This window comes from Dermacentor silvarum, chromosome 1 (genome assembly GCF_013339745.2).
Source record: "Dermacentor silvarum isolate Dsil-2018 chromosome 1, BIME_Dsil_1.4, whole genome shotgun sequence".
Lineage (NCBI taxonomy): Eukaryota > Metazoa > Arthropoda > Arachnida > Ixodida > Ixodidae > Dermacentor > Dermacentor silvarum.
This window is the reverse complement of record NC_051154.1, coordinates 348,313,652-348,327,286: the sequence shown is the minus strand read 5'-3', so window position 1 is coordinate 348,327,286 and position 13,635 is coordinate 348,313,652. Positions and strand designations below refer to the sequence as shown.

At 42.9% G+C, this 13,635-nt stretch overlaps 1 protein-coding gene across 1 annotated transcript; it reads left to right on the top strand.

The window, feature by feature from the left end:
• The first annotated feature begins 5,803 nt into the window (after positions 1 to 5,803).
• LOC119444580 (uncharacterized) lies at positions 5,804 to 11,319 on the top strand. Its single transcript, XM_037708958.2, has 8 exons — positions 5,804 to 5,841; positions 6,293 to 6,356; positions 6,531 to 6,825; positions 7,798 to 8,188; positions 8,856 to 9,029; positions 9,108 to 9,210; positions 10,242 to 10,325; positions 11,090 to 11,319. Exons 3-8 carry the CDS (start codon positions 6,545 to 6,547, stop codon positions 11,317 to 11,319), a joined length of 1,263 nt encoding a protein of 420 aa, XP_037564886.1. The 5' UTR covers positions 5,804 to 5,841; positions 6,293 to 6,356; positions 6,531 to 6,544.
• Positions 11,320 to 13,635: the final 2,316 nt, after the last annotated feature.

The following is a 13,635-nucleotide window of genomic DNA, read 5'->3' as shown; positions in this document are numbered from 1 at the left end:
AAAAAGGCACCCTCTATTTGTTTATGCACATAAGTTTTATTTATTTATTTGTTTATTTGTTTGTTTTTGCAAAATATTCACAATACTATCAATATAAGCAGGTGGAAAGCTACGCCAAAAAATAAATCCGCCTGTTACATCATGTGCTTAAAAGCCAGTCGTCCTACAATCAAAAGTAAAACGTAACGCCTGGTGAAAATTGATGGTTATAGGGTAATACAACGGATAACACTTGTGGTAGTGTCAGTAATTAAAGAAAAATAAAACATCAGAGGACACCATAGGTTAATTTCTGTTGGTGCAGTTCTGTTCGACATCTCTCACGGCACAATTTGACCGTAAGAATGGTTGTAGTGACAGTACACGGCTGCGCAAATTCCTGGATTCCTTTTAGCACTTCCCCTGTAGACCTATCTACGTTATCTCCGTAATCGACTGGCCTTAAATGGTGGATGATAAGAAAGAAATGGAATTCGACGAAATGAATATTATACCTCCCAGATAGGTTTCAAACTGTACTCGAGTGTTTCTCACTTTTGAACGGAGGCTTTGCCTCTAAACTGCCGATTCAGCGCAGAGCCTGCTTTACAGGAATATAGGAACTGGCGGCGTTAAGTGCCAATGGTGTACATGTCGAGACTCCACTAGCTGAATCTTGATTGGAAAAGAGTGTGGCTATGTTTATACTTTAGTTTTGTAGCGCACGCTTCTGACATGCAAATGGGTGAACAGGCTTTCTATATCATATGTGCGTGTTGTTAATCTTAATTATCATTTTAACTGCTTGTGCCAGATAGATGGGTTCTACTGCCAGATGTGGGTTACTTGACGAGGCGGACATCAATTGCGTAAGAAATGACATTTAGTATTTATCTAGTCAGAAAATATTCACAATTAACTTTTAAACTAATCACTTTAGGCACATGTAATGAATTGATGCCGGTGAGTGAATTTTCAAGGAAGATTCACTTTAAAAGAATTTTAAAATCAGCATGAGGTCTAATATAAATGCTGCCATGCCTGCGGCAAAATGCACTGCTGTACCAGTTACCACCCAAAACAAAAGAAAACGAAAAAAGAAAGATAACGCCATATTAAGCAGAGCTGGAACGCTTCTTTAACTGGCACGCTAGCTCATCTCGAGGCACAATAGGGGTGCGCATATCTCGAAACTGGTGCGAGCATTAAAATTCCTTCTACGTGAATATGCATTGTTAACTCATGAATTGCAGTACGTGTTCGAAGTTTACCAGTAGAAAAACTGATTGGTGAAACATTGTGAATTATCAAAGGCTTATCAAAGTTACTTGTACTTGAATGCATAAAATGATGTTTTCTTAAGAGTAACTGGAACGCCAATGCAATTCTCCGCAAAGTTCGGCAATTAATATCACGAAACTGGTGTCATCCTCAGAATTCCTTCCAAGTGGATCCGCCTTGCGAACTCCATGGCTAGAATTTGTAAATTACAATAAGCGCCATAAGGTAATTAGTTAAAAACTTAATTAGTGAATTTGTGTTGATTAGTCGATTATGCATATTAATTTAGGTGCAAGTAATGTGCGCTTCTTCGAGTAGACCAGGACATGAACTAGAATTGTGCTGTCTGCCGCAGGCAACCATTAAAAATTTTCGAAGTGTCCGCTGAAACATCCTGTATATACGGGTTCCAACTATCATGCACAAAGATTTAAAAAAAAAACATGCTAATGCCACGTAGCTGCACAGAACTACAGAACCACAGAACCAAGGTAATGTTGTTTGCCGTCGCTTGGAGACTCAGACAATTTTTTCCATTCCGCCTTAATACATAATTAGTCGTAATTGATTAATGAACCTCTCAAATATTGTATTTAGATGAAAAGTGTCAATGAGAAAGTTGTAACACGAAAAACTCCCGATACAGCTTTCTGTTGCTCAATACGTGCTACATAAAACTGTTTTTCCGAGCGTGCAAGAAGCCTGTGAATACACGCAAAATGCCTCGAGCGGCCAGTCGCGCGGCAATTTTGCGTGTATCTCATGCTCGGAAAAACACATTTATGTAGCAGGTATTGAGCAACAGAAAGAGGTATCGTAAGTTTTTCATGTTGCTCTACAATCTTCTTATTGACACTGTCATAATTAGGACAGTACTTATCGAGTTAGATAATTAATTACAATTACCTAATTAAATCTCAGTAACTAAAAAATTACTGGTGGCTACTCCACTGTACTGGAAATAATACGCACTAGGTTTGCTTCGCGTAACGCCTTTCCTCTTTTTTCAAATCTTGATGCATGATTTGGCACACTGTATATAATGGCCCGCTGCACGGGGCTTATACCGAGGTCGTGCATCACCGAACATACCACGTAAAATAATTGCGCCGTTCTCGTGTGGGCCAAGGACAACGTGCGTCCAACAGTACATCGAGCACGTATGTGTCTGTATGACGAACACAGGGTAGGAAAGATAAAATACCCTAAATAAAAGAAAAGCCTTCGAAGTCATCTTTAATCACGCGCATTACAGTAAGAAGAAATAGAACGACCCGGGACCCAATTCACTGGAAGCGGGAAGCACGCAAAGAGGTCTTTTTTTGTACAGGTACGTGATACCTTACGCAAAATCAGGTATCATTAAGGTTGAAAAACTGTCCGTGAGTGCGTAGCCCTCTCAAAATGTTTTGTCACTGGTAGCTTTTCCACAGTACGAGGTAGCGCTGGCAGAAGAGCGCTTCGGTTGCTGCTTTCGTTTTACAAGAGATTGCTGCATATTGGGGTATGTAGTATGCATGCATGCATGCATGCATGCATGCATGTATGTATGTATGTATGTATGTATGTATGTATGTATGTATGTATGTATGTATGTATGTATGTATGTATGTATGTATGTATGTATGTATGTATGTATGTATGTATGTATGTATGTATGTATGTATGTATGCATGCATGCATGCATGCATGCATGCATGCATGTATGTATGTATGTATGTATGTATGTATGTATGTATGTATGTATGTATGTATGTATGTATGTATGTATGTATGTATGTATGTATGTATGTATGTATGTATGTATGTATGTATGTATGTATGTATGTATGTATGCATGCATGCATGCATGCATGCATGCATGCATGCATGCATGTATGTATGTATGTATGTATGTATGTATGTATGTATGTATGTATGTATGTATGTATGTATGTATGTATGTATGTATGTATGTATGTATGTATGTATGTATGTATGTATGTATGTATGTATGTATGTATGTATGTATGTATGTATGTATGTATGTATGTATGTATGTATGTATGTATGTATGTAGCGCAGGACCATGATTTATTATCTTCTGTTTTGAGTTATTCGATGATGCTGTCATTATGGCGAACGTAACCAGTGAGAGAATGGCACTGGTTACCTTCTCAGTTTTTCCGAGTTTTTGTGGACTCTGAGTTTTTCTAAGCTGCGTTCCGTGAGAATTGGTAGGCCGTGCCGCAACACACACAGCCGAATACCGCGACACCAAGACGGTTTACAGCATGAAGCGCACGGACAAATGCTATTTCTTCCGGAAATAACTATCGGCACATCGTAATCATCATCGCGAACTGCACCCCACCATGACAACGCATGCTGAACAGCCCAGAGATTACGGTAATTTCGCACAAAAACGTGGATCATCTCAAACCAAGAAGAGACCACAGAACACGAAGAATATTAAGGACAAGGCTTGGTAGCAGTGACTGAGCGATGCTTATCACGTTGAAAGAGCCACTGAATACCACAAAGTGCAATCGAGCGCACGACTCGGCAAACACGGCGAACAGTTTGCTTACCATGGTAAATGGGACCTCCGTCTTCTGCGCAAGTGGATATCACTGCGGGCACAGTTCAACGGGATGGTTCACTCAGTGAGACGGACAAATAGCTATGCGCATGCTGCTGTCGCAGGATTCTGGGCAACGGAAGCGTGTTACCAAAACGTGACACAGCTGCTGAACGGCAAAAATAGTGGCAAGAGGCGAGTCTAGCCGTAGCATCGGCGAATGATGCGTTTAGGTCGCCAATCTGATGACAAAGAATGTGTAATTGAAACCATTACTATGCTAGAGGGGGAGGAGGGGGAGAAGGGGTGTTGTTTGCTGCAGACGAACCTAGCCTTGCAAAAGATGCCGACAGTTGCTCCGCGTGAACGCCACCTACCAATCCCGATACGGTCTGCAACACAACACTTCGCAGCCCAGTTAACAAGACTAGGTATCAAAAACAAGTTAACATGAAGCCCAATACGTTGCGCGTTTTCCAAACCACGACAACCCACGCGGCTCACCATTCACTTTCCAACCTTGTACCACGGAGAAACTTAAAGGGACCCTGAAACGATTTTGACGATTTTGTACAAACGTACTGAGTCGATAGAGTAGGTCCTTCTGATCATTAATTGACCCATCTAAGCGCTCTACGTAAAGCGTGTAATTTATTATAAGGTTTTAAAGATGTGCTTCGGCTACCGATTGCAGCACGCCAAGCGGCTATTTTTTTTGCCCAGATGACGTGTTTTGCCCAGAATACGTCACTGGGGCAGCTATCTGATTGGCTGCCCAGGGCGCGTCATCGATTATTTTTGCAACATTATGGTGAACAAATGTTGTTCGTAATAGTTTAGATGTTAGTTAATTTGTTTCTATAAAAATAAAGTAACAGAAAGAGAATGCACAAGGACATGTATCGCTACACAAAAAAAGCACTTCCGGCCCACAGCAAGTGTCGTCTGCTTGTGTCACAACGTGCTCCGGGTTCACGAGAGCTGCGCGGTCAGTGTTGGTCTCGAGCTTTCTTTTCACGAGCACCATGGTTCATCCTTGTTCCGTTGTGGGCTGCAAACGCAGCGACTGGCAGTATGTCAAGCTGCGACATCGTGTCCCTCTGCAAGGCAGCAGACGAGCGAAGTGGCTGCAGCGCATCGGACTTTCAGTATCCGATAGGCGCCTGGATCTGCGCGTTTGCGGTCGTCACTTTACACCGGATGATTACAACCACGATACCGTGCTAATGCAACGGTTTGGAGGCAGCACGAAGAATTTTCACCTCAGAGGCGAGGCCCTACCGTCTTTGTTCCTTCCCGTTGCAAAGGTAAGTCCACAAACAGGTCGTGTGCTGCTCGTCGGGCACGATTTCAGAACTATGCTCTTTGAGCACTACCGTACCGCTATCTATGTGTTCGGACTAGATAAAAATTTTGGAGAAGTCCACAGAGTATAGCGGCTGGCATGTTTCCTATACAATGAGCGCAAATAGACCTACCCTAGCAAATAATTGAGCTCGCGGCCTCCAGGTATAGTGCGACCGGACTGCTTGGTTCTAGCACGTCGATCGGCAAGAGCTCGGCGTTCTATAAATAATCGTAGTATCCGTCGTTCTGAGGGTGCACGGTCAAGCTTGTAATGTAGCTGTGACAGTGCATGTTATCGGCTTTCACGCACTTTTATCAAGCGCAATGCACGTGCAGAAAGCGAAACTAGACTGCGAATGCGCCGATACGAATGCAATCAGCACGGTGGGAAACATTGTTGTCCTTCATGTGCGTTTCGATGGGGACGAAATGCGAAAACACCCGTGTACTTAGATTTAGGAGCACGTTAAAGAACCCGAGGTGGTCCAAATTATTCCGGAGTCCCCACGGCGTGCCTCGTAATCAGATCATGGTTTTGACACGTAAAACCCCATAATCTAATTTTTTTATGTGTGTGCGCTGCCAAACAAGTTGCTGCTTTCTTGCAGGGTCATACACCACCTCGGGTAAGCGTGACAGATCGTGTCGATGTATTGAAAACCTCCGCCAGCCAGGTAAGTACTCTCAACTTATACAAGATATTACTGAAACAAGAGAACAGCAGATAAATGTACCGCATACAGGCGCTACATAATGCCTCACTCATATGCAGCTTCACACTGTGCAACAGGGTGGCCTAGGACAGGGCAGTTCAACGGATGTGGCTCTCAATAAATGTTTACTTTAGAGAAGCTAACTTCATATGCCAAAGTCATTTTCATAACACGTACCATAAGCATTTTGAACATCCTTAAACTGAATGGCTTGCAATTTGAAAGCAACACACCTTGCATGAAATTATTTTAATAACATAAAAAAATGCCAATTTCATCTATGAAATACATTGTGATGCATTTGATGCGTCGTAATGTATGATGCATGAAATGAAGTGTGATGTTTGAAATATGCATTTAAGAAGATACTGAACTTCCATGTATGCATTTATTCTTTTCCATCACATATTAGACAGCCACAAGAAAAACCACAAGAACAGTGGAAACCCAGACGACACCAGAATGCCAGTCTGTTGGTAAGCTGACCAAACAACTCAGAAACAGTGCACATTCTATGCACATTTGCAAAACAGGGCTTTATTGGCAGAATTTTCATGTCAGCAGAATAACAGATAATGTTCACTATGGATAAGAAATTAGGCACCTTTTCACTCAAAAAAGTTTTGCTAACCCAAGCGGTTTTAATCCAGCCACGCAGGTGCAAATGACCATGAAAATCATGGTTTCCACAGCGACACAGACGAAGCATCCCTCCACCACACAAAGTGCAGTGCTGAATCAGCGTGAAGCTGCATGCCCTGAAGCCCAAAGAGACACTGCAATACAAGTCACCCCACTACCATTGCTCCCAGCAGACTTCAGACCTCTCCGTGGTTCAACGCCTGTGCCAATGGAGATGGATGACTCTTGTGCAGGTGATGAAGACGAGCCAGCAGCTCAAGAAGACACCAGCTATGTGCCATCATTCAGCGAGAGCTTCTTCAGGTATCTTGTGCATTAAAATACAGTAGACTCACAACAAAATAAATCTCTCACAATTTTTCATAACAGTGCATGAGTGAACCCCAGAATGCTAATCGTATTAACAAAATCTGAGAACAAACTACACAAAAGGTTTACATAAGAACTGGACAAATGCAATTATTATAGAAAAACATCACAATACAAACGGACAAGCGCGAGAGCATATCAGCAAAGGTCAGGAACTTTACAAACATACTAATTCAAAAAGAACAGAAGCGAGAAAACGTTAAATGGAAAGCAAAGATTGCAATTATAATTTAATGACTGCCTTCCGATAGCTTATTGAGCGAGTATTTCGTGCAGGGTGTGTCAACATATACCAATGGTTTAATTTTATCATGTACAGAATTCCATAATGACGTGCCAGAGAAGACAGCAGTTCATTTGCCATGCTTTGTTCAAATGGCAGGGTAGAAGCAAGTTATTGTTGTAGAAAACCTGGAAATGTTAGTAATCTTGAGATTGTTTGGACAAGCCAAGTAAAGATATGAATTTTTTTTTTACTTTGGAGATAAAAAGTGATAGCTTCTGTTTAAACAGCGCTGTGTGTGGCTTTTTTCGTTTGTCCCTTTCCCTCACGATGTTTTTTTTTTTAAACATGAACTACCAACATATCCAACTCTTTACCCTTCATAGCCCTCATAGACGCTATATGATACTCAAGCTGTGATAGGGGGCTAGAGTGACTGCAACTTAGAGTGCCATATGTGTGGAAACAACTATAGATGCGAAAAGGCAGCAGAATTCTCTTGAGAAGCATGTGGCTAAACTCTGTTTCATACACAGGAGGCGAGGCAGACAGCTTTTAGATGGCATGTCTTGCAACGAGCAAAATGGTAGCAAACTAACTGGTGCCACCATGCATCGTACAATTCCAAATAGACATATGAGCACCCAAGTACTGACTTGTTTTTTGATGCCATTTGCCTGCAGTGCTCACCATGAGAGTTCAGAAGTCCCCACAAGGGTAGAAGAGCCCTTGCACACTGAACGAAAGTTCATTGTCTTTGAGAGCTGCCTGCGGGAATTGCTCACCACCTGCAAGGTCTGTGGCCAAGCAGTAGGCGACATCAGCTCCAAGGTTGTGGGCACTTTGCTCATAGTGGAGGGCATGTGTGACAAAGAACACATGCTCCAGTGGAGGAGCCAGCCACTTGTTCGTGGGAGTGGAGCTGGAAACATTCTTCTGGCAGCAGGAGTGCTATTTTCTGGCTGTGCAGTGGCTGCGACCTTGAGGTGCCTAAATTCTATCGGCGTGCAGACCATCACAGAACGGACCTTCTACAACTACCAGAGGGCCTACTTGCTGCCTGCCATAAACGAGGTTCGCCTACTGGGCCACATTTACAAAGAACTAGAGCATGATTTAGGCATAGTCTGATGGTTTTATACAACACCAATGCACCTGTAAGCTAATAGACCAATACAGGCTATCAGTTTTATTAGTGTATCAAGTCGATAATTTCATAATCCAATAAGATGAGACCTATAGAAGCCAATAAAGTATTTCTATTTGAATTTTTCCTAGGGTAATGTTCTAGCAACGTAATGTACAACCAACAGCCCTTGCATGACTGCCAAGTCTGATATCATAGAGCCTGATCTTGCAGTGCAAATTTAGATGTCAAATTAGGGATTCTGAGGACCAACACTGGCATTTGTCCTGTTTATCTCAATCTGTGCCATCTAAAGTTGCACCGAAACATCATGCTGCCTAATTCTTGTAACCAGCTGGCCCATCTAACTTGCTTCATCATGATTCTAAAGAAAACAAACTCTGGTACATGGTGTTGAAATTTAGAAACTGTTTGTGTTTCTTTTAGCTCACATTGAACAGTTTTACCATCCTGCTTTTTCTAGTTGGCAGTGCCTTGCACATGGCCCCAACTGAATACAACCCCAGTACATTAGGATGCTGTTATGGTAGCAAAATTGTAGCAGTTTTGTAGCAATGCATTAGGCACTTATATATTATGCACTTGTTTTTCCAGCTTTTCCACCGTAAGCAAGCTGAAATGGCCAGTGAGCTTGCTGGCTTGCAAGTCGACCTGGCAGGTGACGGGCGCTGTGACTCTCCAGGCTACAGTGCCAAGTACATGACATACAGTGTGCTTTCTATGCAGAATGGCTGCATTTTGCACACAGAACAAGTGCAAGTTGGAGAGGTAAACACATAGTGCTACTATTCATACTATACGCATATTGTGTAAATTCTTATGAAACTATCTGCTGTATTTGTGCAGTCGCCTGAAGTCCCTAACAGTGTTTCTATGGAAAAACAAGGGCTTGCCAAGTGCTTGATGGGTGTCGAGAAGCTGGGCATCAGGATACGTTCGCTGACAACAGGTACCATACAGAGATTGTGTTTTTTAATTTTGGTGATGCAATCTGAAACAGTAAGCATTGCTGCTGTGTATGCTAGAGCATCTTATTTACATTGTTGTAATCAACTTGAGAACAAATGCCTAGCCACGTATATTGAGAAGGTCCAAAATAGCAACCTCCCCTGCCCCTAAGTCTGGATATGTATCTTATTGCAGGGTCAAGGTATGTGTAACACTGCCAGTAATGATACAAAAAAAGACATTTTTTCTAACACTACGACACACTTGCTGTGAAACAGATAAGTAAAAAGGCTTATCGCAAGGGTTGGTGGTGGAAGCTGTTAATGGCAACATGCAATGAGCTGTGAGGAGATTTGCTGGTGCTGGAAAAGGAAGCCGTGTGCATGGTGGAATCTTTTAGTGATGTGGGCGGGCAGCTGCTGCAGGGAAGCTGTCGTTGTGGGTGCCAATTGCTCTCGGTTACATGTGCCTCACACCTTTTCTTGTTTACATGTGATCTAGTGGCTGAAAAACATATAATGGATCCCAGTTTGGTGATATACTCAACGTTAGTGCCAAAATGTCTTGTTTTCATGCGCCGTATAGTCACAAATTGCTGCTGGAAAGCGTACTACGTCTTTACAAAAGATGACTGAAAATTTTCCTTGCCAACCAGCGGGTATTCAGGGGTGAATATTGAGCAGTCACATGACATTACAGACTGTTCGTAATTTAACACAGCGAAGTGTCTTGCTGATAGCTTCTCTCAAAGCCTGCAGCTAGAGCTGGATGCAGAACTTTTTTTTCACGACAGCTAATTGTGAGCTGATTTACATGTTAAAGATGTTTCTTCTCAAAATATTATTGCGGTACTGCAAATGAAACTGACTCCTGCGTGTATTCCGCGGCCGCCTATGCGACGCATGCACTCTTTTTTGCCGCTAGCAACATGATCGCTGTGGCTTCACTCACTCCCGTAGGTGACTGCGAGGAGCTGCTACTCTAGAAGATTTATATAACCTCCTTGCTCACTAAGGTTCATTCTTTTCACAGACCGACATCCTGGTGTCAACCGGTACTGCCGCGTGGAGAAGCCAGAGATTAAGCACTGGTTTGATACTTGGCATGTTGCTAAAGGTAAGCACATATCCTGGTTTCAGGCCAATTTAACAATAGCACGCACAAGAATCGCATGAACCACAATTCAGCCTATTCAAGAGGATTACCTGACAAGGCAGACATTTTTTTGCATGATTGATCGCAATGTCTAGATGTCTGCCTAGCTTAAATCCTAAGACCAATGGCATTCTTGCGACATCTGTGCCCAAATATTCTAAAATATGGTTTGTTGTTGTGGCCAAGGTAATCTCGAACTGTGTGACACACTTTGAAGGAACTGCAAGCTGGAACGGCGACATATTTCTTAGCACACATGGAGGCTGCATATCTTGAAAGAGAGTCTAGTCTCAAGATTTCCTACAGACTTTACTACAGGTCTGCTTCAATTTCTCAGTTACAACAGGTGATGTGAAGTGAGTAATTAAAGAGAGTGGATTTTTTTTATTGCCTACCTGTACGTTGCAATGCGATTTATTGTGCAAATTATGCTTGTCTATTGCACAAATGCATCTAAGCAGGTGGAGCACTTTCTTATCACAAGTGATCTTTAGAAATGTGTGCATACTAAAAGGACAGGTGACATGCAGGAATGCGTGTTGGTTTCTTAAAATGAAAATAAATTTGCATAAAGATTGCATTTTATGGTCCAGATTGGTCAATACAGCACCTGGTACTGTTACTTGCTTAGTAACAACCATCTTGCTCACGCGACAACCCTTGCTTTATGACTGCAGTGTCAGTAAATAAAATATCTAATAACAACCCCTTGTCATATATTCTAGGTCTGAAAAAAAAGCTCCTGGCTGCTAGCCGCACACATCAAGTTATCACACCTTGGATCCAAAGCATCCTAAACCACCTCTACTGGGTGGCTGCCATGGGCCAAGGTGATGGTGAGCTTGTCATCAGCATGTGGAGAAGCCTCCTCAACCACGTGCCCAACAAACACGATGGCCATGATGGGCCCTACAAAAATGCCTCCATGACTCCCTTGACGACAGGGAATGGTTGAGACCAGGTAAGCACTACTGTAAATTGTATTCTTGCCCTACACAGCATTTCTTAGTGTGGACATCACATCTTCAGATAAAAAGCTAAAAAGATTTTTTTAAAATTTGTTATACGTATCTGTTTCAGCATCACCTGCATTTCTTCGTCTCAAAACCATTGTCGACAACGCGAGACTACTGAAAGAATATCCGCCGGCTCTCTCCTGAGGTGCAAACGTTTTCATTGGAGTCCTTCCACAGCGTGCTGAATCGGTTTGCTCCAAAGTCCAATGCCTTCTCAGTGGACGGAATGCAAGAGAGGTAATTTTAATTTCGACATCTAAGAGATAAGACAAGGGTATAATTCAAACCTCTCTTCATTAGAACGAGGCTCGCTGTGCTGCACTTCAACGAGAATGCTGCACGGCACCAAGCACTCACTCAGGATGGAGAGCAGCGGTGGAAGATTAAATCTTCCAAGGCAAGGCGAGGCCACTTCACTGTGACTACAGTGAAAGAGGACCCAAGCTACGGTATGTAACATTTCTGGACAGATTGTAACATACCAACACGTGTGCACGAAATTCTTGCCAACCATAGGGCAATTACCCTGCAGTGCGATATTTTTGGCATTTTTGCTGTTTTGTAAAGCTCTAGTTTCGTCAACGAATGTTTTAATAAACCGTGGGGTATTATGCCCTGCGGCGGCATTTTTAATGACCTTAGCAGGAAACCAATGAAACTATAAAGATGTGCCAAATCTGGCAAAATCGTACTCACAGGAACTGAGAATATAACAGTTAACCTCTACATATGTACAGTACAGGTTTTTGTTCGACCTAAACATGAATTGGCAGGATGATAAGGGAAGCTGATCTTTGTGTACAATTCTTTCTAGCTAGACAAACATGGTGCTATAGACGACCAAGTTTTACGGCTATGGAAGATGTTTATGCTTGGGCGAGTGCTGCAAATACATGCGTGTTAATCAGAATGTACAAATTTGGTCAACTCTTATTTATCTATCCGAATACATGTAAACTGAGAAGTTCTCTCATTACACAACTGCTGGACCACTTCTACTGAACTCTATTGCATTTGAGAAAGCAATTTCTGCTGAGCGTCGGAAGCAGAATCCTATTGTATGAATGTATCCTAATGTATAAAAGATAATGCACAAAAAATTGAAAAAATGGTTGCCAACACTTGCGCACAACTTAGTTTCTTGCGGAACACTTGCGCACAACTTCATACTGATACTGCACCTCTTCACTATGCAGGATACGTTGATGACCTCATGCAGATGGGTCGAGCGCTGCGAACATTCTTCATATAAGGAGAGCTTTCTGAGCTGTGAAAAGTCTCCACCGTGCTACATGTCACTTGGTTTTGAAAGACCATCAAAGCAGGAGCTCATCGCACAAAGGCGCACATCGCTTCCCAGTTGGCATCAACATTAAGCAATAGCAGCTAGACAGCCACCACAGTTTGTGTGAACTGGGCTAATGCACTCAGACAGCCATAAAGAACTTGGCGTGTCAAGAGAGCTTTGGAGATCACATGACAGTACAATTCAAGTGTACACACACATCCGCAATGCAGTCACAATGATTTATTTGAACCACACCAACGCCTCCGTGGTCAAGTATGCGCTGGTCTGTTGAGAGTACACACATGAAGAGAACCACTTGGCTAAACGAAGTCAGGTAGCCACCTTTCCTTGGGACAGCATGAAAGACTTGGCATTTCAAGGGAGCTTTGCAGACCACTGCATTGGCTGTGCGCCATATTTAGGCCAGCAACGCTGCCTGGCGGGCACCACATGGCCTGATGCTATATTGCTGCGACCCCCACTGCATTGAGCCATGATAGTGATGACAAAGACGATCAGATGCCAGCAACGTCGCACATACTTTCCGCAAAGAAATCCTGCAGCTTGCCCCGACAAAGCCCCCTCACGACACCTCGGCTACACAAGGACATTGGCACGAGTCAAAAACAAATATTACTGGCCAAAGCATGCAGCCGATGTGAAGCATTACATCAGAACTTGCCTTGACTGTCAGTGACGCAAAGTACAACCCACTAAACCCGCTGGGCTCTTACACCACGTTGCAGTGCCGGTGTTGCCGTTTGCGCAAATTGGAATGCACCTTCTAGGCCCATTTCTGACATCTGCCAGCAGAAATAAATGGGTCATAGTTGCGACAGACTACCTCACGAGGTACACAGAAGCCAAGGCACTTCCGAGTGACATGGCAGCTGAAGTGGCATAACGTTTCATTGAGAACATCGTCATAAGACATGGTGCTACAGCTGTCATAACAGACAGAGGAACC

Coding starts and splice junctions, on each gene's coding strand:
- LOC119444580 (XM_037708958.2), top strand. CDS start 6,545: ATGACCATGAAAATCATGGTTTCCACAGCGACACAGACGAAGCATCCC. Junction 6,826..7,797: donor TTCAGCGAGAGCTTCTTCAG/GTATCTTGTGCA, acceptor ATTTGCCTGCAG/TGCTCACCATGAGAGTTCAG. Junction 9,030..9,107: donor AACAAGTGCAAGTTGGAGAG/GTAAACACATAG, acceptor GTATTTGTGCAG/TCGCCTGAAGTCCCTAACAG.